Below are 26,987 nucleotides of genomic sequence, written 5' to 3'. Positions count from 1 at the left end.
CCCCGCCCCTTCTCACGTCAAGTTTGTATTGATTCGAATCCGGCCAATCAGAGAACGAGGGCGGGGCTTGCTTCTCCCGTGCTGCCCAGCGAGAGGTGGGCGGGGCCAGGCGGCGGAGCGGGTGGGCGGGGCTTGGGCCGGCCGCCATCTTGGATGAGGAGAAGGAGAGAGCCTGCCGCTTCCTGTCTCGCTTCTGAGGTAATTAGTCGTTTTTATTAATTAATTTCCCAATTAAGAGGCGGGGCTTCTTGTTCCTGGGGCTTGGGAGACCCTTTCCCCACAAATATATGTATTTGTATGCATTTATTTAGGATTGAATAGCCTTGCAGCTCCAAAGCCTGGCTGCTTCCTGCCTTGGGGGACATCCTTGGCCTTCAAGTGTTAGCTGGCCCTGATTGTTTCCTCTCTGGAATTCTTGTCGTGAGCTTGTTTAGCACTGGAGTGGCCTTGCAGGTTTTTGATTGGCATTGGAATGGCCTTGTAGCTTCAAAGACTGGCTGCTTCCTGACTTGTTCTTCAAGTGTTAGCTGGCCCTGATTGTTCCCTGTCTGGAATTCTTGTCGTGAGCTTAATGAGCACTTGAATGGCCTTGCAGGTTTTGATTAGCATTGAATGGCATTGTAGCTTCAAAGCCTGGCTGCTTTCTTCTTGGTTGGGAGGTGTTAGCTGGCCCTGATTGTTTGTTTCCTATCTGGAATTCGTGTAGTAAGCACAATTATAATTGGAATGGCCTTGCGGCTCCAAAGACTGGCTGCTTCCTGCCTTGGGGGAAGATTTGGTTGGGAGGTGTTAGCTGGCCCTGATTGATTCCTGTCTGGAAGTTGTATAGTAAGCTTGATTATCATCGGAATGGCCTTGCAGCTTCAAAGCCTCACTGCTTCCTGCCTTGGGGAAATCCTTCGTTAGGAGGTATGAGCTGGCCCTGATTGTTTCCTGTCTAGAATTTGTGCCAAACAGCCTTGCAGCTCCAAAGCCTGGCTGCTCCCTGCCTTAGGGGCATCCTTCGTTAGGAGGTATGAGCTGGCCCAGATTGTTTCCTGTCTAGAATTTGTGCCAAACAGCCTTGCAGCTCCAAAGCCTGGCTGCTCCCTGCCTTAGGGGCATCCTTCGTTAGGAGGTATGAGCTGGCCCAGATTGTTTCCGGTCTGGAACTTGTTCTAAGTGGCCCTGCAGCTTCAGTGCCTGGCTGCCTCCTGCCAGGGCCTTGATTAGCATCGAATGGCCTTGCAGCTTCAAAGCCTGGCTGCTACAGTGCCATATAATCCAGCTCAATGTGGATTTTGCACAGCTGTTGTGCAAGGTGCCTCATACTAAAATTTATCCATATTAGTTATAAATTGTTTTGTTTGCATTGCTTCCCCGGTTCTTCCAAGTGTTTTGTTCCCTTGCTTAGAACAGCGGTGCAGTCTCCTCTATGAGCCAAAGATCGTGAAGCCTTCCCGAAAGACGCCCGTCCTGCTCCTCCTCCTCCTCCTCCTCCTCCCGTCCCTTCCAGAGATCGACCGGCCATGGACCAGGACTACGAGCGGCGCCTCCTCCGCCAGATCAACATCCAGAATGAGAACATGATGCCTTCCGTACGTCTGCCTTTCCTCCCACATCACCATAATAATAATAATATAATATTTATAATATATATATATAGTATAATAATAATAAAAATAATATTTGCCAGCTGCAAAAGGCCACCCTGCTGGGATCTGCGTGCATCATCCGAAGATACATCACACGGTCCTAGACACTTGGGAAGAGTTCGACTTGTGATTTTGTGATACGAAATCCAGCATCTCTATCTTGTTTGTTGTGTCATAATAAAATAATATACAGGAGCCAGCCTAGTGATCTTGGTATCAAATAATAATAATATACATACAGCAGCCAGCATAGTGATCCTGGTTTCATATAATAATAATAATATAATATACAGGAGCCAGCCTAGTGATCTTGGTATTAAATAATAATAATAATAATAATAATAATAATAATAATAATAATAATAATAATATACATACAGCAGCCAGCATAGTGATCCTGGTTTCATATAATAATAATAATAATAATAATAATAATAATAATAATAATAATAATAATAATAATATACAGGAGCCAGCATAGTGATCTTGGTATCATATAATAATAATAATAATATGTATACAGCAGCCAGCATAGTGATCCTGGTTTCATATAATAATAATAATAATAATAATAATAATAATAATAATTCATATAATAATAATAATAATAAATAAAAATAATAATAATAATAATATACAGGAGCCAGCATAGTGATCTTGGTATTAAATAATAATAATAATAATAATAATAATAATAATAATAATAATAATGTACATACAGCAGCCAGCATAGTGATCCTGGTTTCATATAATAATAATAATAATATAATATTATACAGGAGCCGGCACAGTGATCTTGGTATCATATAATAATAATAATAATAATATGTATACAGCAGCCAGCATAGTGATCCTGGTTTCATATAATAATAATAATAATAATAATAATAATAATAATAATAATAATATACAGGAGCCAGCATAGTGATCTTGGTATTAAATAATAATAATAATAATAATAATAATAATAATGTACATACAGCAGCCAGCATAGTGATCCTGGTTTCATATAATAATAATAATAATATAATATACAGGAGCCAGCACAGTGATCTTGGTATCATATAATAATAATAATAATAATAATAATAATAATAATAATAATAATAATATGTATACAGCAGCCAGCATAGTGATCCTGGTTTCATATAATAATAATAATAATAATATAATATACAGGAGCCAGCATAGTGATCCTGGTTTCATATAATAATAATAAAATAATATTATACAGGAGCCAGCACAGTGATCCTGGTTTCATATAATAATAATAATATTATTATAATAATATTATGCAGCAGCCAGCATAGTGATCCTGGTTTCATATAATAATAATAATAATAATAATAATAATAATAATAATAATAATATAATATACAGGAGCCAGCATAGTGATCCTGGTTTCATATAATAATAATAATATAATATTATACAGGAGCCGGCACAGTGATCTTGGTATCAAATAATAATAATAATAATATGTATACAGCAGCCAGCATAGTGATCCTGGTTTCATATAATAATAATAATATAATATTATACAGGAGCCAGCATAGTGATCCTGGTTTCATATAATAATAATAATAATAATAATATAATAATAATATTATACAGCAGCCAGCATAGTGATCCTGGTTTCATATAATAATAATAATAATATAATATACAGCAGCCAGCATAGTGATCCTGGTTTCATATAATAATAATAAAATAATATTATACAGGAGCCAGCACAGTGATCTTGGTATCATATAATAATAATAATAATAATAATAATAATAATAATAATAATAATATGTATACAGCAGCCAGCATAGTGATCCTGGTTTCATATAATAATAATAAAATAATATTATACAGGAGCCAGCACAGTGATCTTGGTATCATATAATAATAATAATAATAATAATAATAATAATAATAATAATATGTATACAGCAGCCAGCATAGTGATCCTGGTTTCATATAATAATAATAATAATAATAATATAATATACAGCAGCCAGCATAGTGATCCTGGTTTCATATAATAATAATAACAATATATTATACAGGAGCCAGCATAGTGATCTTGGTATTAAATAATAATAGTAATAATATACATACAGCAGCCAGCATAGTGATCTTGGTTGCTGTGTACTAATCTAATAATAATAATAATAATAATGTATTTATTTTATTGATTGTTTCTTTTCTCTCCCCACCTTGTATGTCCAGGTGGCCGACATGCGGAGGACGCTGACCCCGTCCAACTCCCCGGTCTCTTCGCCCAGTAAACACGGCGACAGGTTCATCCCGTCCCGGGCCGGGGCCAACTGGAGCATCAGTTTCCACAGGATCAACGTAAGCCTTGTCTCCACTCAAGTCCCCTCGGGGAGAGATCGGGCGGGCCACAAATAAAATATTATTATTATTATTATTATCTATATATATAAAAGAGTGATGGCATCACGGCAGCGGACAAAACAACAAAAGTAAACGCCCCACAACCTCAAAAATTGACAGCACAACCCCTCATCCATGCCTCTAGGTTGATACAACAAAAAGAAAAGAAAAATAAAGTCCTAATTAGAGGGAGAGGAATAATTGTTTTTATCCAATTGCTGCCAGTTAGAAGGCTAAGCTCCGCGCACTTGGTCTCCTAGCAACCCACTCAGCCCAGGGGACCCTTTACTTTAACTACCACCAATTCCTCAATACTTTATTTCCCATACCATCATACTTCGCCACAGCAACGCGTGGCCGGGCACAGCTAGTTGTAATATATAACTGTATTTAATAAATCAAAAACTATTTACTGCCATTATTTCCATGTACAACAATCTATGGTACAGTAGAGTCTCACTTATCCAACATAAACGGGCCGGCAGAATGTTGGATAAGCGAATATGCTGGATAATAAGGAGGCATTAAGGAAAAGCCTATTAAACATCAAATTAGGTTATGATTTTACAAATTAAGCACCAAAACATCATGTTACACAACAAATTTGACAGAAAAAGTAGTTCAATGCGCAGTAATGCTACGTAGTAATTACTGTATGTACAAATTTAGCACCAAAATATCACGATGTATTGAAAACATTGACTCCAAAAATGCGTTGGATAATCCAGAACGTTGGATAAGTGAGACTGCCACATGTAATGTGCATAATTCCCATGGAGTAAACAACAAAACCACTGGACCAAATCACACCAAATTTGGCCACAAAAGACATTAGTCATCCAATAAGTGAGAGGAATCTCATCTATATATATAAAAGAGTGATGGCATCACGGCGACCCACAAAACTACAGGCCCCCCAACCTCGAAATTTGACAACACAACCCATCACCCACGCCCCTAGGTTGATACAACAAAAAGAAAAGAAAAATAAAGTCCTAATTAGAGAGAGAGGAATAATTGCTTTTATCCAATTGCTGCCAGTTAGAAGGCTAAGCTCCTCCCACTTGGTCTCCTAGCAACCCAATAAAAAATAATAAAAAACACTAAAAAATTAATACAATAAAATACTATAATAACAGAAAATAACTAAAAATAATACAAGAAAATGATAAAATATAATAAATAAAAATATAACTTACAATAAAATTAATTAAAAATGCAAATAAAGTCAAATAAAAATTACACAACAATTTTTAACCAATACCACCACCACTTTGCCACAGCAACGCGTGGCTGGGCACAGCTAGTCTATATATATAAAAGTGTAATGTGCATAATTCCCATGGAGTAAACAACAAAACCACTGGACCAAATCACACCAAATTTGGCCACAAAAGACATTAGTCATCCAATCAATCTGCATGCGGCAGCGTGTCAGCAAAAATGGCTAGGCATGTCAGTGCTGACACGCGTGTCATAGGTTGGCCATCACTGGTCTAGATCCGGGGAAGTCATGCTACCCCTCTATTCCGCCTTTATTTATTTATTCATTTATTTACAGTATCCTGTTAGTCAGACCACTTTACCTGGAATCACACTGTGTCCAATTTTGGGCACCACAATTGAAGGGAGATGTTGACAAGCTGGAAAGTGTCCAGAGGAGGGTGACTAAAATGATCAAGGATCTTGAGAACAAGCCCTATGAGGAGCGGCTTAAAGAGCTGGGCATGTTTTTCCTGCAGAAGAGAAGGCTGAGAGGAGACATGATGAGAGCCATGTGAGGGGAAGTCATAGGGAGGAGGGAGCAAGCTTGTTATTATTATTATTATTATTGCTCCTTTCAGGAAAACGAGAAGTCTCCGAGCCAAAACAGGAAAGCCAAAGACGCCACCTCGGACAACGGCAAAGGTACATGTTGAATTTTGAATTTTCGAACGGATGAATTCACTATTTCCCAGGTGCCTTCATAGAGGTTTTCCCATGCAGATGTGTCATGAATATTTGTAAATCCAAGGTCAGCTCAGCAAGCAGGTAGCTAGTCATTGCAGGTCTTAATATTAGCTCACATTCGTACGTCTTCCATACATACCCACACATAATATATGTATATTTTGGACACAGACGGCCTTGCTTATTCCGCCCTGTTGAAGAACGAGCTCCTGGGTGCCGGGATCGAGAAAGTCCAAGACCCGCAGACGGAAGACCGGCGGCTCCAGCCCTCCACGCCGGAGAAGAAGAGCCTCTTCACGGTAACAATAATAATAATAATAGTAATTTTCTGGTTCAGACTCATGTCATAATAATAATAATAATAACAATAGTAATTTTCTGGTTCAGACTCATGTCATAATAATAATAATAATAACAATAGTAATTTTCTGGTTCAGACTCATCTATATATATAAAAGAGTGATGGCATCACGGCGACCCACAAAACAACAAAACTACAGGCCCCCCAACCTCGAAATTCGACAACACAACCCATCATCCACGCCTCTAGGTTGATACAACAAAAAGAAAAGAAAAATAAAGTCCTAATTAGAGAGAGAGCAATAATTGTTTTTATCCAATTGCTGCCAGTTAGAAGGCTAAGCTCCTCCAACTTGGTCTCCTAGCAACCCAATAAAAAATAATAAAAAACACTAAAAATTAATACAATAAAATACTATAATAACAGAAAATAACTAAAAATAATACAAGAAAATAATAAAATATAACAAATAAAAATATAACTTACAATAAAATTAATAAAAAATGCAAATAACATCAAATAAAAATTACACAACAATTTTTAACCAATACCACCACCACTTTGCCACAGCAATGCGTGGCCGGGCACAGCTAGTGTAATAATAATAATAATAATAGTAATTATCTGGTTGAGATTCATGTGGTAATAATAATAATTTTCTGGTTGAGACTCACGTAATAACAACAACAACAACAACAACAATAATAATAATAACAACAACTTCTGGTTGAGCCTCATCTAATTATTATTATTATTATTATTATTATTTTCTGGTTGAGAGTCATGTAATAATAATGATAATAATAGTAATTTTCTGGTTGAGATTCATGTAATAATATAATTTTCTGGTTGAGTCTCATGTAATAGTAATAATAATAATAATAATAGTAATTTTCTGGTTGAGCCTCATCTAATTATTATTATTATTATTTTCTGGTTGAGCCTCATGTAATAATAATAATAATAATAATAATAATAATAAGAAGAAGAAGAAGAATAGTAATTTTCTGGTTGAGACTCGTGTAATAATAATAGTAATTTTCAGGTTGAGATTCATGTAATAGTAATTTTCAGGTTGAGATTCATGTAATAATAATAGTAATTTTCTGGTTGAGACTCATGTAATTATAATAATAATAATTTTTTGGTTGAGACTCATGTAATAATAATAATAATAATAACAATAATAACAATGATGACCGTAATGTCTGTGATGACTGTGATATGCGTGATGATTATAATAATAATAATAGCAATGATGATGTCCGTGATGACCATGATGACTGTGATATGCATGATGATTATAATAATAATAATGATGATGATGATGTCCGTGATGACCGTAATGTCCGTGATGACTGTGATAAGTGTGATGATTATAATAATAATAATAATAATAACAATGATGTGCGTGATGACCGTAATGTCTGTGATTACTGTGATATGCGTGATGATAATAATAATAATAATAATAATAATAATAATAATGATGTGCGTGATGACCGTAATGTCTGTGATGACTGTGATATGCATGATGATGATGATAATAATAATGATGATGATGATGGTGATGTGCGTGATGACCGTAATGTCTGTGATTACTATGATATGCGTGATGATTATAATAATAATAACAATGATGTGCATGGTGACCGTGATGTGCGTGATGACTGTGATATGCGTGATGATTATAATAATAATAATAATAATAATGATGTCTGTGATGACTGTGATATGCATGATAATAATAATAATAATAACAATGATGTGCGTGATGACCGTAATGTCCGTGATGACTGTGATATGCATGATAATAATAATAATAATAACAATGATGTGCGTGATGACCGTAATGTCCGTGATGACTGTGATATGCGCGATGATGATAATAATAATAATAATGATGATGATGATGATGTGCATGATGACCGTGATGTGCGTGATGACTGTGATATGCGTGATGATTATAATAATAATAATAATAATGATGTCCGTGATGACTGTGATATGCATGATAATAATAATAATAATAACAATGATGTGCGTGATGACCGTAATGTCCGTGATGACTGTGATATGCGCGATGATGATAATAATAAAAATAATGATGATGATGATGATGTGCATGATGACCGTGATGTGCGTGATGACTGTGATATGCGTGATGATTATAATAATAATAATAATAATAATGTCCGTGATGACTGTGATATGCATGATGATAATAATAATAATAATAATAATAATAATAATGATGTCTGTGATGACTGTGATATGCATGATGATAATAATAATAATAATAATAATAATAATGTCCGTGATGGCTGTGATATGCGTGATGATTATAATAATAATAATAATGTCCGTGATGACTGTGATATGCATGATGATAATAATAATAATAATAATGTCCGTGATGACTGTGATATGCGTGATGATTATAATAATAATAATAATAACAATGATGTGCGTGATGACCGTAATGTCTGTGATGACTGTGATATGCGTGATGATGATAATAATAAAAATAATGATGATGATGATGATGTGCATGATGACCGTGATGTGCGTGATGACTGTGATATGCGTGATGATTATAATAATAATAATAATAATAATGTCCGTGATGACTGTGATATGCATGATGATAATAATAATAATAATAATAATGATGTCTGTGATGACTGTGATATGCATGATGATAATAATAATAATAATAATAATAATAATAATAATAATAATGTCCGTGATGGCTGTGATATGCGTGATGATTATAATAATAATAATAATGTCCGTGATGACTGTGATATGCATGATGATAATAATAATAATAATAATGTCCGTGATGACTGTGATATGCGTGATGATTATAATAATAATAATAATAACAATGATGTGCGTGATGACCGTAATGTCTGTGATGACTGTGATATGCGTGATGATGATAATAATAAAAATAATGATGATGATGATGATGTGCATGATGACTGTAATGTCCGTGATGACTGTGATATGCGTGATGATAATAATAATAATAATAATAATAATAATGTCCGTGATGACTGTGATATGCATGATGATAATAATAATAATAATGTCCATGATGACTGTGATATGCGTGATGATAATAATAATAATAATAATGTCCGTGATGACTGTGATATGCGTGATGATTATAATAATAATAATAATAATGATGTCCGTGATGACTGTGATATGCATGATAATAATAATAATAATAACAATCATGTGCGTGATGACCGTAATGTCTGTGATGACTGTGATATGCGCGATGATGATAATAATAAAAATAATGATGATGATGATGATGTGCATGATGACCGTAATGTCCGTGATGACTGTGATGATTATAATAATAATAATAATAATAATAATAATAATAATAATGTCCGTGATGACTGTGATATGCGTGATGATAATAATAATAATAATAATAATAATAATAATAATAATAATGTCCGTGATGACTGTGATATGCGTGATGATTATAATAATAATAATAACAACAATGATGTGCGTGATGACCGTAATGTCCGTGATGACTGTGATATGCGCGATGATGATAATAATAATAATAATGATGATGATGTTTGTGATGTCCATGATGTCCGGATCTTCACCTACGTTTTTCCCTGTTCCTTGTGTCCCAGTATTCGCTGACGACGAAGCGCGCCAGCCCCGACGACGGGAACGAGGTCTCTCCGTATTCCCTCTCGCCCGTCAGCAACAAGAGGTGAGCGGCTTTTGGAACTCTGAGGCGGTGGTCTCTGCGTTGCCGTCTTGTTTGTTTATGCTCTTCCCTGTGTCTCTCTGGGCGTGTGCCTGTGTCTCTCTTTGTCCGTGTGCAGCCAGAAGCTCCTGCGGTCCCCGCGCAAGCCGACGCGCAAGATCTCGAAGATCCCGTTCAAGGTGCTGGACGCGCCGGAGCTGCAGGACGACTTCTACCTGAACCTGGTGGACTGGTCCTCCCTCAACGTCCTCAGCGTCGGGCTCGGCACCTGCGTCTACCTCTGGAGCGCGTGCACCAGCCAGGTACGCACCTCTAAAACAAATATAATTACGAGAATAATAATATTTCAAATACATCGTACTTGGAAAATGCTGTACAGGTAGAGCCTCACTGTTTACAAATATTTTTCCGCCCAGGTGACCCGGCTGTGCGACCTCTCCGTGGAAGGCGATTCGGTCACCTCCGTGGGGTGGTCGGAGCGGGTGAGTTTGACAGGCTGCATGTTATATTTTTATTATTTTATTATAATATATTATTATATGTTTTATTATTACATTGAGGCTGGGTGGCCATCTGTCGGGGGAGTTTTGCTTGTGCCTTTGGTGCGGAAAGGCAGATGGGGTTTGGACTCAATGGCCTAAGGCAGGGGTCCCCAAACTAAGGCCCGGGGGCCGGATGCGGCCCTCCAGGGTCATTTACCTGGCCCCCGCCCTTAGTTTTATAATATAATATTTTAATGTCAGTTTTAATAATATAATATATTGTATATACATATAATATTGATAAAAAATTATAATGTTATACAATATAATACTAATAATAATACCATATAATAATATTAATTATGTTATATATTACATATACAGTAATATTACAATATAGTGGTATAGTTCAATATAGTAATATATAATGCTAATATTGTGCTATGCTAATAATATAATATATTGTATGTACATATAATATTGATAAAAAATTATAATGTTATACAATATAATACTAATAATAATACCATATAATAATATTAATTATGTTATATATTACATATACAGTAATATTACAATATAGTGGTATAGTTCAATATAGTAATATATAATGCTAATATTGTGCTATGCTAATAATATAATATATTGGATGTACATATAATATTGATAAAAAATTATAATGTAATACAATATAACACTAATAATAATACCATATAATAATATTAATTATATATTCTATTTTACATATAATGTTACTAATAATATTACAGTATAGTGGTATAGTTCAATATAGTAATATATAATGCTAATATTGTGCTATGCTAATAATATAATATATTGTATGTACATATAATATTGATAAAAAATTATAATGTTATACAATATAATACTAATAATAATACCATATAATAATATTAATTATGTTATATATTACATATACAGTAATATTACAATATAGTGGTATAGTTCAATATAGTAATATATAATGCTAATATTGTGCTATGCTAATAATATAATATATTGGATGTACATATAATATTGATAAAAAATTATAATGTAATACAATATAACACTAATAATAATACCATATAATAATATTAATTATATATTCTATTTTACATATAATGTTACTAATAATATTACAGTATAGTGGTATAGTTCAATATAGTAATATATAATGCTAATATTGTGCTATGCTAATAATATAATATATTGGATGTACATATAATATTGATAAAAAATTATAATGTTATACAATATAATACTAATAATAATACCATATAATAATATTAATTATGTTATATATTACATATACAGTAATATTACAATATAGTGGTATAGTTCAATATAGTAATATATAATGCTAATATTGTGCTATGCTAATAATATAATATATTGGATGTACATATAATATTGATAAAAAATTATAATGTTATACAATATAATACTAATAATAATACCATATAATAATATTAATTATGTTATATATTACATATACAGTAATATTACAATATAGTGGTATAGTTCAATATAGTAATATATAATGCTAATATTGTGCTAAAGTAGTAAATAAAGGTAGTAAATAAATAAATAAATAATTTTAGACTTAGGCTCGCCCAAAGTCTGAAATGACTTGAAGGCACACAACAACAACAACAACAACAACAACAATCCTAATTAACTTGATTATCTCATTGGCCAGTAGCAGGCCCACACTTTCCATTGAAATCCTGATAGGTTTATGTTGGTTAAAAGTGTTTTCATTTTTAAATATTGTATTGTTCTTTCATTGTTATTGTTGTATTGCACTACAAATAACACATATGCAGTGTGCATAGGAATTTGTTCGTAATTTTATTCAAATGATAATTCGGCCCCTCAACAGTCTGAAGTATTGTGGACCGGCCCTCTGCTTTAAAAGTTTGAGGACCCCTGGCCTAAGGGGTCTCTTCCAACACTCAATATTATTATTATTATATTTTATTGTATTATTTATTATTATTTTTATCATTTTTGTATTATTATTATTAACATTGAGGCTGGGTGGCCATCTGTCGGGGGAGTTTTGCTTGTGCTTTTGGTGCGGAAAGGCAGAAGGAGGTTGGACTCAGTGGCCCAAGGGGTCTCTTCCAATCATTATTATTATTATTATTATTATATTTTTATTATTAACATTGAGGCTGAGTGGCCATCTGTCGGGGGAGTTTTGCTTGTGCTTTTGGTGCGGAAAGGCAGAAGGAGGTTGGACTCAGTGGCCCAAGGGGTCTCTTCCAATCATTATTATTATTATTATTATATTTTTATTTTTATTATTAACATTGAGGCTGAGTGGCCATCTGTTGGGAGAGCTTTGCTTGTGCTTTTGGTGCCCATGGACTCAATGGACCAAGGGGTCTCTTCCAACCCTCAATATTATATTATTATTATTATATTTTTATTATATTTTTATTATTTTTGTATTATTATTATTATTATTAACATTGAGGCTGTATTTGTTTGTTTGTTTGTTTGTTTATTTATTAAATACATTTATATCCCGCCCTTCTCACCCTGAAGGGGACTCAGAGCGGCTTACAAATTAAATTTGTGTACAATATTATATTATTAGCATAGCACAATACTGCCAATAAATTACTATATTGTACTAGATCAGTATATTGCAATATTATTAGTAATATTACATGCATTACATAATATACTAGCTGTGCCCGGCCACGCGTTGCTGTGGCAAAGTGGTGGTGGTATTGGTTAAAAATTGTTGTGTAATTTTTATTTGACGTTATTTGCAAATTTTTTATTAATTTTATTGTAAGTTATATTTTTACTTATTATATTTTATTATTTTCTTGTATTACTTTTAGTTATTTTTCTGTTATTATAGTATTTTATTGTATTAATTTTTAGTGTTTTTTATTATTTTTTATTGGGTTGCTAGGAGACCAAGTGGGAGGAGCTTAGCCTTCTAACTGGCAGCAATTGGATAAAAGCAATTATTCCTCTCTCTCTAATTAGGACTTTATTTTTCTTTTTGTTTTGTTGTATCAACCTAGAGGCGTGGATGATGGGTTGTGTTTTCAAATTTCGAGGTTGGGGGGCCTGTAGTTTTGTTGTTTTGTGGGTCGCCGTGATGCCATCACTCTTTTATATATATAGACAGTTAATGCCTTCTAACTGGCAGCAATTGGATAAAAGCAATTATTCCTCTCTCTCTAATTAGGACTTTATTTTTCTTTTTGTTTTGTTGTATCAACCTAGAGGCGTGGATGATGGGTTGTGTTTTCAAATTTCGAGGTTGGGGGGCCTGTAGTTTTGTTGTTTTGTGGGTCGCCGTGATGCCATCACTCTTTTATATATATAGATTATTAGTATTCTATTGTATTGCAAAATAGTAATAGTAAAAAATTATTCTTTGTTCCCATGTTGTTTCTTTGCTTCCAAATAAGATATGTGCCGTGCGGACAGGAATTGGTTTAACCTGTTCTAACTTCATGAAATTCCCTTTACGCATCATTCTCTTCCAGGGCAATTTAGTGGCCGTGGGGACCCACAAAGGCTTCGTCCAGATCTGGGATGCCGCGGCAGGGAAGAAGCTCTCCATGCTGGAAGGCCACACCGCCAGAGTGGGTAAGGGACGGTCGCTGGCCATGTAAACACCAAGAGCTTTTTATATATATATATAGATATATATATATATTAGACATGTCCAAAATATCGTTTTGAATCGTATATCGGAATTATTTCGGAATGTTCTCGCTTTTTGATACGCATTCCGAGACATTGTCTCACAGCGCAACCAGCAATGTAATTTGAACCATTGTTGGCCCATTCTCTAATTGTCTCTTAATGTTTCGTTAATTTTTTTCCCCCGCAAAATTTTTTTAAGATATATTTAAAAAAAAATATATATATATATATTGTTTCTTCAACCTACCTTGAATGGGCCCATTCTCTAATTGTCTCTTAATGTTTCGTTAATTTTTTTCCCCCCCAAAATTTTTTTAAGATATATTTTTAAATATATATATATATATATTTTGTTTCTTCAACCTACCTTGAATGGGCCCATTCTCTAATTGTCTCTTAATGTTTCGTTAATTTTTTTCCCCCCCAAAATTTTTTTAAGATATATTTTTAAATATATATATATATATATTTTGTTTCTTCAACCTACCTTGAATGGGCCCATTCTCTAATTGTCTCTTAATGTTTCGTTAATTTTTTTCCCCCGCAAAATTTTTTTAAGATATATTTTTAAATATATATATATATATTTTGTTTCTTCAACCTACCTTGAATGGGCCCATTCTCTAATTGTCTCTTAATGTTTCGTTAATTTTCTTCCCCCGCAAAATTTTTTTAAGATATATTTTTAAAAATATATATATATATATATTGTTTCTTCAACCTACCTTGAATGGGCCCATTCTCTAATTGTCTCTTAATGTTTCGTTAATTTTTTTCCCCCCCAAAATTTTTTTAAGATATATTTTTAAATATATATATATATATATATATTGTTTCTTCAACCTACCTTGAATGGGCCCATTCTCTAATTGTCTCTTAATGTTTCGTTAATTTTTTTCCCCCGCAAAATTTTTTTAAGATATATTTTTAAAAATATATATATATATTTTGTTTCTTCAACCTACCTTGAATGGGCCCATTCTCTAATTGTCTCTTAATGTTTCGTTAATTTTTTTCCCCCCAATTTTTTTTAAGATATATTTTTTAAAATATATATATATATATTGTTTCTTCAACCTACCTTGAATGGGCCCATTCTCTAATTGTCTCTTAATGTTTCGTTAATTTTTTTCCCCCCCAAATTTTTTTTAAGATATATTTTTTTAAAAATATATATATATTTTGTTTCTTCAACCTACCTTGAATGGGCCCATTCTCTAATTGTCTCTTAATGTTTCGTTAATTTTTTTCCCCCGCAAAATTTTTTTAAGATATATTTTTAAAAATATATATATATATATTGTTTCTTCAACCTACCTTGAATGGGCCCATTCTCTAATTGTCTCTTAATGTTTCGTTAATTTTTTTCCCCCCAATTTTTTTTAAGATATATTTTTTAAAATATATATATATATATTGTTTCTTCAACCTACCTTGAATGGGCCCATTCTCTAATTGTCTCTTAATGTTTCGTTAATTTTTTTCCCCCCCAAATTTTTTTTAAGATATATTTTTTTAAAAATATATATATATTTTGTTTCTTCAACCTACCTTGAATGGGCCCATTCTCTAATTGTCTCTTAATGTTTCGTTAATTTTTTTCCCCCGCAAAATTTTTTTAAGATATATTTTTAAAAATATATATATATATATATTGTTTCTTCAACCTACCTTGAATGGGCCCATTCTCTAATTGTCTCTTAATGTTTCGTTAATTTTTTTCCCCCCCAAAATTTTTTTAAGATATATTTTTAAATATATATATATATATATATTGTTTCTTCAACCTACCTTGAATGGGCCCATTCTCTAATTGTCTCTTAATGTTTCGTTAATTTTTTTCCCCCCCAAAATTTTTTTAAGATATATTTTTTAAAAATATATATATATATTTTGTTTCTTCAACCTACCTTGAATGGGCCCATTCTCTAATTGTCTCTTAATGTTTCGTTAATTTTTTTCCCCCGCAAAATTTTTTTAAGATATATTTTTAAAAAAATATATATATATATATTGTTTCTTCAACCTACCTTGAATGGGCCCATTCTCTAATTGTCTCTTAATGTTTCGTTAATTTTTTTCCCCCCCAAAATTTTTTTAAGATATATTTTTAAATATATATATATATATATATATTGTTTCTTCAACCTACCTTGAATGGGCCCATTCTCTAATTGTCTCTTAATGTTTCGTTAATTTTTTTCCCCCCCAAAATTTTTTTAAGATATATTTTTTTTAAAAAAAATATATTTTTTGTTTCTTCAACCTACCTTGAATGGGAGCTTAGCTGCCACACCCCGGCCAATCAGAAGCTTCCACGATGGACACAAAGGTGGGGGCTAACGTCCTCTGCGTCCACATGGAAGATGGCCATACAAGCCCGGCGTGTAGCAATTGCGCATGCGCGTCCCCCGTTTTAGAAACATTTAGAATCGTTACGAATTTTCGGAAATATCCGAAATTTTTGGGTGAAAAAAATCGGAAATGCTTTCTATATCGAAGCGCCAGCGCCCCCTACTTTAGAAACGAGAATTGAAACATTTTTTTTTCATCGATCGGACATGCCTAATATATATATACCTCCAACCGCACACCTTTCACCCCGTGTGGTTTTTGAATCCCGCGCAGGGGCCTTGGCGTGGAACGCGGACCAGCTCTCGTCGGGCAGCCGGGACCGCATGATCCTGCAGCGGGACATCCGGACGCCCCCGCTGCAGTCGGAGCGGCGCCTCCAGGGACACCGGCAGGAGGTCTGCGGACTCAAGTGGTCCACCGACCACCAGCTCCTGGCCTCCGGGGGGAACGACAACAAGGTAGCGCCCGCCCAGGGAAGGCGGAGACGGGGATCTTCTGGTTCAGCCTGGTGTTGTAGTAGTAATAATAATAATAATAATAATAATAATAATAATTTTCTGGTTGAGCCTCATGTGATAATAATGATGATAATAATATTTTCTGGTTGAGCCACATGTAATTATTATTATTATTATTATTATTATTTTCTGGTTGAGCCTCATGTAATTATTATTATTATTATTATTATTATTATTATTATTTTCTGGTTGAGCCTCATGTAATTATTATTATTATTATTATTATTATTATTTTCTGGTTGAGCCTCATGTAATAATAATAATAATAATAATATTTTCTGGTTAAACCTCATGTAATTATTATTATTATTATTATTATTTTCTGGTTGAGCCTCATGTAATTATTATTATTATTATTATTATTTTCTGGTTGAGCCTCATGTAATAATAATGATAATAATAATAATAATAATAATAATAATAATAATAATTTTCTGGTTGAGCCTCATGTGATAATAATGATGATAATAATATTTTCTGGTTGAGCCACATGTAATTATTATTATTATTATTATTATTTTCTGGTTGAGCCTCATGTAAATATTATTATTATTATTATTATTATTATTATTATTATTTTCTGGTTGAGCCTCATGTAATAATAATGATAATAATATTTTCTGGTTGAGCCACATGTAATAATAATAATAATAATAATAATAGTAATTTTCTGGTTGAGACTCATGTAATAATAACGATAATAATAATAATAATTTTCTGGTTGAGCCACATGTTATTATTATTATTATTATTATTATTATTATTTTCTGGTTGAGCCACATGTAATAATAATAATAATAATAATAATTTTCTGCTTGAGCCTCATGTAATAATAATAATAATTTTTCTGGTTGAGCCTCATGTAATAATAACAATAACAACAGTAATATTTTTCTGATTGAGACTCTTGTTATTATTATTATTAGTAGTAGTATTATTATTTTCTGGTTGAGCCTCATGTAATAATAATAACAATAACAATAATAATATTTTTCTGATTGAGACTCATGTTATTATTATTAGTAGTAGTATTATTATTTTCTGGTTGAGCCTCATGTAATAATAATAATAATAATAATAATATTTCTGGTTGAGCCACATATTATTATTATTATTATTATTTTCTGGTTGAGCCACATATTATAATAATAATAATAAATTTTCTGGTTGAGCCATGTGTAATAATAATAATAATAATAATAATTTTCTGGTTGAGCCTCATATAATACTACTAATAATAATTATAATTATTTTCTGGTTGAGCCACATGTTATTATTTCCTGGTTGAGCCACATATAATAATAATAATAATAATAATAATAATAATAATAATTTTCTGGTGGAGCCACATGTAATAATAATAACAATAATAATAATAATAATAATAATAATAATAATAATAATATTTTTGGTGGAGCCACATGTAATAATGATAATAATAATAATAATAATAATAATAATAATAATAAAAAATTTGGATGAGCCTTGTGTAATAATAGTAATAATTTTCTGGTTGAGCCACATGTAATAATAATAATAATAAATTTCTGGATGAGCCTCGTGTAATAATAATAATAACAATAATAATGACTGTTTTCAAGCCAAATGAATAATAATAATAATAATAATCATATTTTTGCTCCGCAGCTGCTGGTGTGGAACCACTCGAGCCTGAGCCCGGTGCAGCAGTACACGGAGCACCTGGCGGCGGTGAAGGCCATTGCGTGGTCCCCGCACCAGCACGGGCTGCTGGCCTCGGGGGGCGGGACGGCCGACCGCTGCATCCGCTTCTGGAACACGCTGACCGGGCAGCCCCTCCAGTGCATCGACACCGGCTCCCAGGTCTGCAACCTCGCCTGGTCCAAGCACGCCAACGAGCTGGTAAGCAGCCACGCTCCACGGGGGGGGGGGGGGGAACGACGACGATGTGTCACTCTCGGGCGGCCTCGCTTTGACATCCTCTTGACGACAACAACAACAACCACCTTCCTCTCAGAGGCGGTCCAACCGCCAGGCAATCTAGGCATTTGCCTGTGGCGCCATCGTCCCGGGGGCGCCATCGAGGCCCCCGGGAGGGTGGCGCAACCCCCCCCCACCTTCGGGACGGGCCTTCCCGCTGCGGCCTGGGCCTTGTTGCCATGTGGCCCGAGTGGCCCTTTGCTTACTACATTAAAATACCTAAGGACGGCTCTGCTCCCTCCAGTGCATCGACACCGGCTCCCAGGTCTGCAACCTGGCCTGGTCCAAGCACGCCAACGAGCTGGTAAGCAGCCACGCTCCACCGGGGGGGGGACGGGGGACGTGTCACTCTCGGGCGGCCTCGCTTTGACATCCTCTTGACAACAACAACAACAACCACCTTCCTCTCAGAGGCGGTCCAACCACCAGGCAATCTAGGCATTTGCCTGTGGCGCCATCGTTCCGGGGGCGCCATCGAGGCCCCCGGGAGGGTGGCGCAACCCCCCACCACCTTCGGGACGGGCCTTCCCGCTGCGGCCTGGGCCTTGTTGCCATGTGGCCCGAGTGGCCCTTTGCTTACTACATTAAAATACCTAAGGACGGCTCTGCTCCCTCCAGTGCATCGACACCGGCTCCCAGGTCTGCAACTTGGCCTGGTCCAAGCACGCCAACGAGCTGGTAAGCAGCCACGCTCCACGGGGGGGGGGGGGGGGGGGGACGACGACGACGTGTCACTCTCGGGTGGCCTCGCTTTGACATCCTCTTGACGACAACAACAACAACCACGTTCCTCTCAGAGGCGGTCCAACCGCCAGGCAATCTAGGCATTTGCCTGTGGCGCCATCGTCCCGGGGGCGCCATCGAGGCCCCCGGGAGGGTGGCGCAACCCCCCACCACCTTCGGGACGGGCCTTCCCGCTGCGGCCTGGGCCTTGTTGCCATGTGGCCCGAGTGGCCCTTTGCTTACTACATTAAAATACCTAAGGACGGCTCTGCTTCCTCTCCCCTTAGGTGAGCACCCACGGCTACTCGCAGAACCAGATCCTGGTCTGGAAGTACCCGTCCCTGACGCAGGTGGCCAAGCTGACCGGCCACTCCTACCGCGTCCTCTACCTGGCCATGTCGCCCGACGGGGAGGCCATCGTCACCGGCGCCGGGGACGAGACCCTCCGCTTCTGGAACGTCTTCAGCAAAACACGCTCCACCAAGGTACCCTCCTTCATGCCGTTATTATTATTATTTGACGTTATTTGATGGCTGGGTTCAGGGTGAACTACAACTCCCATATGCTAAGGTCAGTCACCCCAAACCAGGCCAATGGTTACCATTGGTATTACAGTAGAGTTTCACTTATCCAACATAAACGGGCTGGCAGAATGTTGGATAAGCGAATATGTTGGATAATAAGGAGGGATTAAGGAAAAGCCTATTAAACATCAAATTAGGTTATGATTTTACAAATGAAGCAACAAAACATCATGTTAGACAACAAATTTGGCAGAAAAAGTAGTTCAATGCGCAGTAATGCCATGTTGTAATTACTGTATGTATGAATTCAGCACCAAAATATCACGATATATTGAAAACATTGACTACAAAAATGCGTTGGATAATCCAGAACGTTGGATAAGCGAGTGTTGGATAAGTGAGACTCTATTGTATTATTTTACTCTATTATTATTAATATATGTATTATTTCACTCTGATGTTATTGTTATTACATGTATTATCTTAAATGTATTTGTTATTATTGCATTTATTATTTTACTCTGTGTATTATAATACATTTATTATCTTACTCTATTTATTATCATAATGCATTTATTATTTCACTCTGGTTTTATTATTAGTATTACGTTTATTATTTTACTCTGTTTATTATTTTTATATTTATTATTTTGCTCTAGTAATTATTGCATTGTTTTACTCTATGTATTATTATTACATTTGTTATCCTATTCTATTTATTATTATAATACATTTATTATTTCACTCTGGTCTTATTATTGGTATTACATTTATTATTTTACTCTACTTATTGCATTATTTTACTCTATTATTATAATTTATTATTTCACTCTGGTCTTATTGGTATTACATTTATTATTTTACTCTAATTATTGCATTATTTTACTCTATGTATTATTATTACATTTGTTATCTTATTCTATTTATTATTATAATACATTTATTATTTCACTCTGGTCTTATTATTGGTATTACATTTATTATTTTACTCTACTTATTATTGCATTATTTTACTCTATGTATTATTATTACATTTTTTATCTTACTCTTTTTATTATTATAATACATTTATTATTTCACTCTGATATTATTATTGTTACATGTATTATTTTACTCAATTTATTATGACATTTATTATTTTACTCTATTATTGCATTTATTATTTTACTCTATTATTAATACATTTATTATTTCACTCTGATATTATTGTTATTACATGTGTTATTTTACTCTATTTATTATTGCATTTATTATTTTCCTGTATTTATTATTATCATTACATTTATTATTTTATTCTATTATATTTATTATTTATTGTATTTTATTATCATTACATTTGTTATTTTACTGTATTATTATTACTATATTTACTCTATTATTATTACATTTATTATTTCACTCTGATATTATTGTTATTACATGTATTCTTTTACTCCATGTGATTACATTTATTTTTTTACTCTTATTATTAATGCATTTATTATTTCACTCTGATCTTATTATTGTAATTACATTTATTATTCTACTCTATTTATTATTACTTTTATTATTTTACTGTATTTTATTATTATTATTACATTTATTATTTTCCCCAGATTTTTTTTGGGTAAAATTAGATGCCTTGGCTTATATTCGGGTTGGTTTGTACTGGAGTATAAACGGCATATTTTCATCCAATCTTGTTGTTGTTGTTGTTGTGTCCAAAAATTAGATACCTCAACTTATTTATTTATTATTTATTTACTACATTTATATGCCGCCCTTCTCACCCTGAAGAGGACTCAGAGTGGCTTACAAATTAAATTTACATACAATATTATATTATTAGCACAGTACAATACTGGTAATAAATTACTATATTGTACTGTATCAATATATTGTAATATTATTAGTAATATTACATGTAAAATATAATATATAATTGATATTATTATATTGTATTATTAGTATTATATTGTATTACAATATAATATTATGAATATTATATGTATATACAATATGTTATAATTTGGTAAAATTAGATGCCTCGGCTTATATTTGGGTCGGCTTGTATATACGGCATATTTTCATCCAATCTTCATTTGTTGTTGTTGTTGTTGTTGTTGTTGTTGTTGTTATTGTTGTGTCCACGGCTTTGGGATTTAATGGCTTCCGTTTCCTTTGTCCTAGGAGTCTGTTTCGGTGCTCAACCTCTTCACCAGGATACGATAAAACTAAACAACCCGACGACAACACACCGAAAAAACTGTGTATTTTGGGAGGGGGGGGAGAACCACTAACTGGCGTGCATGGGGGAAAAAAATAGGGTGGTGGGAGTGGGATATTGGTGGGGGGCGGGGTATGGGAGAAGATGAAGATTATTAAACACCTACGAAGAACGTAGTCGGACTTTGATTTGTTTGGGAGAAGAAAGACGAAAAAAATACCTGGGAATTCCGGATACGTGTACATGCGATCGTGATGCATGACGTTATTATTCTACGTCAGAAAAAAAAATTGGATTACAATTTCGATACGGGAAACAAAGGATATTTCAAGGAGAGCGACAATCCGCAAAGCAAAACATCGTGATGAAGGTACTATTTTTATTTCCAACTATGTATCCCATTCTGCCTGGGAATCGTGGGGAATAACGTGCTGCGGTGTATCTCGAAAATGGCGAGATTCGGAAGCGGGATTTTGACCGGAAAAGCGGAATTTCGATGCTTACATGGTCTTTGTGGGACACAGATCTTTGTGGTTGTTGTCTGTTGGAAGTTGAGTCTCGAAAAAAGGACAACAAAGCCCATTTCTTTTGCATCACTACGTCTTCCATCTATCTGTTACGGATTTTTCTTGCTTTGTCCTTCGTTGGCTTTGTTTTTGGAAGAACTAGACTCTCTTGTTTGGCCATTTCGCAAGGAACGGACTCGTTGTCCCGTCGTGTTTTGTGGGATACATTGGACTACAACTCCCAACATGTTGACAGAAACGTTAAGGTTGTTTTTGTGGCTTTCTTTATGCCCGTTGTGAGTACGGGAAGTTGTGAGTACGGGAAGTACGGGTTGGGTCGTTTTAGGTCAAGATGCTAGAAATCCCTTCCGAGTCATCTTCCGGTCGCAAAGGATCTGGAATCGAGTGATTTGTAGTCTCGTTCCAGGTTGAAAATGTCATTTTTGTGCCCCAGGATATGTTGGAAACGTCTCTTTTTTGGGATCCCAACAATTTCATTTCATATTTGAGAAGGTATAGTTCATCCTAATTGTAGAAAACTCATCCCGTGAAGCCCAGGTGCACTAGGCACGATCTTATGGGTTCTTGGTTGGTCTTGGGCTTAAATTTATATATATATATATATATATATATATATATATATATAAATTATTTGTGATATATATATATATATATAAATAAATACGTTTATCCCGAGAAGACAAGGTGCACTTGGAACGATCTTGTGGGTTCTTGGTTGGTCTTGGGCTTAAATTATATATATATATATATATATATATTGTAAATTTAATACGTTTATCCCGAGAAGCCCAGGTGCATTAGGCACGATCTCATGACTTCCTGGTTGGGCTTGGGCTTAAATTACACACCTATATATAATATAAATAAATATTATGTTTGGGATCCCAAAGATCTCTTTCCAACCAATTTTCCATCGGAGCCCAGGTGCACTAGGTACGTTCTCATGGCTTCTTGGTCAGGCTTGGGCTTCAATTATATATATATATATAAAATAATAATAATATTTTTATTATATATATATATATATATATATTATTTGGGATCCCAAAGACCTCTTTCCAACCAATTTTCCATTGAAGCCCAGGTGCACTAGGCATGATCTCATGGCTTCTTGGTCAGGCTTGGGCTTCAATTATATATATATAAAATAATAATAATATTTTTATGATATATATATAATGTTTGGGATCCCAAAGATCTCTTTCCAACCAATTTTCCATCAAAGCCCAGGTGCATTAGTCACGATCTCATGGCTTCTTGGTCGGGCTTGGGCTTCAATTATATATATATAAAACATTATATTATATTATAGATATAGATATAGATATAGATCTCTTTCCAACCAATTTTCCATCGAAGCCCAGGTGCACTAGGCACGATCTCATGGCTTCTTGGTCAGGCTTGGGCTTCAATTATATATATATAAAATAATAATAATATTTTTATGATATATATATATATATATATATATATATATATATATATATATATATATAAAAAATGTTTGGGATCCCCAAGATCTCTTTCCAACCAATTTTCCATCAAAGCCCAGGTGAATTAGTCACGATCTCATGGCTTCTTGGTCGGGCTTGGACTTATATTATGCATATATATATATATATAATATTTTTATATTTTATATATATATATATATATATATTATTTGGGATCCCAAAGATCTCTTTCCAACCAATTTTCCATCGAAGCCCAGGTGCACTAGGCACGATCTCATGGCTTCTTGGTCGGGCTTGGACTTATATTATGCATATATATAAAAAATACAAATATATATAATGTTTGGGATCCCGTTCCGTCCCCGAAAACAGGCCGCCTTCTCCCGTTCCTCTTGCCTTTTTTTGGCGCAACCAGGTGTCTTAAGCGCACGTGATGCTCGACTGCCTCCGAAATCACTACAATATATATATATATATGTATGTATGTAATGTATATTTGAACGTACGTCTCTGTCGCCCTGCAGCATGTCCCGTAAATAGACCGGGCGGGTGAAAATAACGGCAACTTTTCTTGTACCTTGATGTGTAAAAGTGACATATGTACCTGGCATTAAAAACAAAACCAAAAAAAAAGGACTTGCGGATTGGACTTCGGTATCTACGGTGTGTTCATTGCATCGGCGGAATATTAATAATAATAATAATATTTTATTTTTCTTAATAATAATAATAATATTTTATTTTTCTGCATTTGATTCTGTTGTAATATTGATACGTTGCATTGCTTTGGTGTTGTGAGTCTTGCTTCAGAGGGTGCCAAGCAGGATATAATAATAATAGTAATTAGTATTATTAGTATTAGATGCTTCAGAAGACATGTTAGGTCCCCTGAATCAATGAGAATGAATGTCTAGGCTATGTCATTCAGTAATAGTAATTAGTATAATTAGTATTAATTATAATAATATTTTATTTTTCTGCATTTGATTCTGTCGTAATATCGATACGTTGCATTGCTTTGGTGTTGTGAGTCTTGCTTCAGAGGGTGCCAAGCAGGATATAATAATAATAGTAATATTAGTATTAATTATAATAATATTTATTTTTCTGCATTTGATTCTGTCGTAATATCGATACGTTGCATTGCTTTGGTGTTGTGAGTCTTGCTTCAGAGGGTGCCAAGCAGGATATAATAATAGTAATATTAGTATTAATTATAATAATATTTATTTTTCTGCATTTGATTCTGTCGTAATATTGATACGTTGCATTGCTTTGGTGTTGTGAGTCTTGCTTCAGAGGGTGAAAAGCAGGATATAATAATAGTAATAATAACAATAGTAATAATAATAAAATAGTAATAGTAATAATAGTATTAATCATAATATTATTTTATTTTTCTGCATTTAATTCTGTCGTAATATTGATACGTTGCATTGCTTTGGTGTTGTGAGTCTTGCTTATGAGAGTGAAAAGCAGGATATAATAATAATAATAATAATGTTTTATTTTTCTGCATTTGGACTTCGGTAAATATGGTGTGTTCATTGCATCGGCGGAATAATAATAATAATAATTATTATTATTATTATTATTATTATTATTTTTCTGCATTTGATTCTGTCGTAATATCGATACGTTGCATTGCTTTGATGTTGTGAGTCTTGTTTTGGAGCGTGAAAAGCAGGATATAATAATAATAATATCCTAATATTATTATTATTATCCTAATATCCTAATATTAATAATAATAATAGTAATAGTAACAATAATAATAATATTTTGTTTTTCTGTGTTTGATTCTGTCGTAATATCAATACGTTGCTTTGCTTTGGTGTTGTGAGTCTTGTTTCGGAGAGTGAAAAGCAGGATATAACAATAATAGTAATAATAATAGTAATAGTAATAATAATAAAAGTAATAGTAATAATAATAATAGTAGTAATAATAATATTTTATTTTTCTGTGTTTGATTCTGTCGTAATATCGATACATTGCTTTGCTTTGATGTGAATCTAGTTTCTGAGTGAAAAGCAGGATATAATAATAATAATAATAATAATAATTTTATTTTTCTGTTTTTGATTCTGTCATAATATTGATATGTTGCATTGCTTTGATGTTGTGAGTCTAGTTTCAGAGAGTGAAAAGCAGGATATAATAATAATAATAATAATAATAATAATTTTATTTTTCTGTTTTTGATTCTGTCGTAATATCGATATGTTGCATTGCTTTGGTGTTGTGAGTCTAGTTTCAGAGAGTGAAAAGCAGGATATAATAATAATAATAATAATAATAATAATAATAATAATAATAATAATTTTATTTTTCTGTTTTTGATTCTGTCGTAATATCGATACATTGCTTTGCTTTGATATGAGTCTTGCTTCAGAGGGTGAAAAGCAGGATATAATAATAATAGTAATAATAGTAATACTAGTAATAATGGTAATAGTAATAATAGTAGTAATAATAGTATTTTATTTTCCTGCGTTTGATTCTGTTGTAATATTGATATGTTGCATTGCTTT

General features: G+C 33.7%; 1 protein-coding gene across 1 annotated transcript; it reads left to right on the top strand.

The window, feature by feature from the left end:
• The first annotated feature begins 69 nt into the window (after nt 1-69).
• On the top strand, nt 70-25,102 carry fzr1 (fizzy and cell division cycle 20 related 1). The gene is made up of 13 exons (XM_062959334.1): nt 70-198; nt 1,394-1,577; nt 3,852-3,977; nt 5,864-5,927; nt 6,141-6,268; nt 9,942-10,024; nt 10,140-10,323; nt 10,438-10,503; nt 14,025-14,127; nt 16,816-17,000; nt 18,708-18,941; nt 20,030-20,227; nt 22,436-25,102. The coding sequence occupies exons 2-13, from the start codon at nt 1,509-1,511 to the stop codon at nt 22,475-22,477; spliced, it is 1,482 nt and encodes a 493-aa protein (XP_062815404.1). The 5' UTR covers nt 70-198; nt 1,394-1,508; the 3' UTR covers nt 22,478-25,102.
• Nucleotides 25,103-26,987: the final 1,885 nt, after the last annotated feature.

The sequence above is a fragment of the Anolis carolinensis genome, unplaced genomic scaffold (assembly GCF_035594765.1).
Source record: "Anolis carolinensis isolate JA03-04 unplaced genomic scaffold, rAnoCar3.1.pri scaffold_7, whole genome shotgun sequence".
Classification (NCBI taxonomy): Eukaryota; Metazoa; Chordata; class Lepidosauria; order Squamata; family Dactyloidae; genus Anolis; species Anolis carolinensis.
This window is presented reverse-complemented; position numbering and strand designations above follow the sequence as displayed.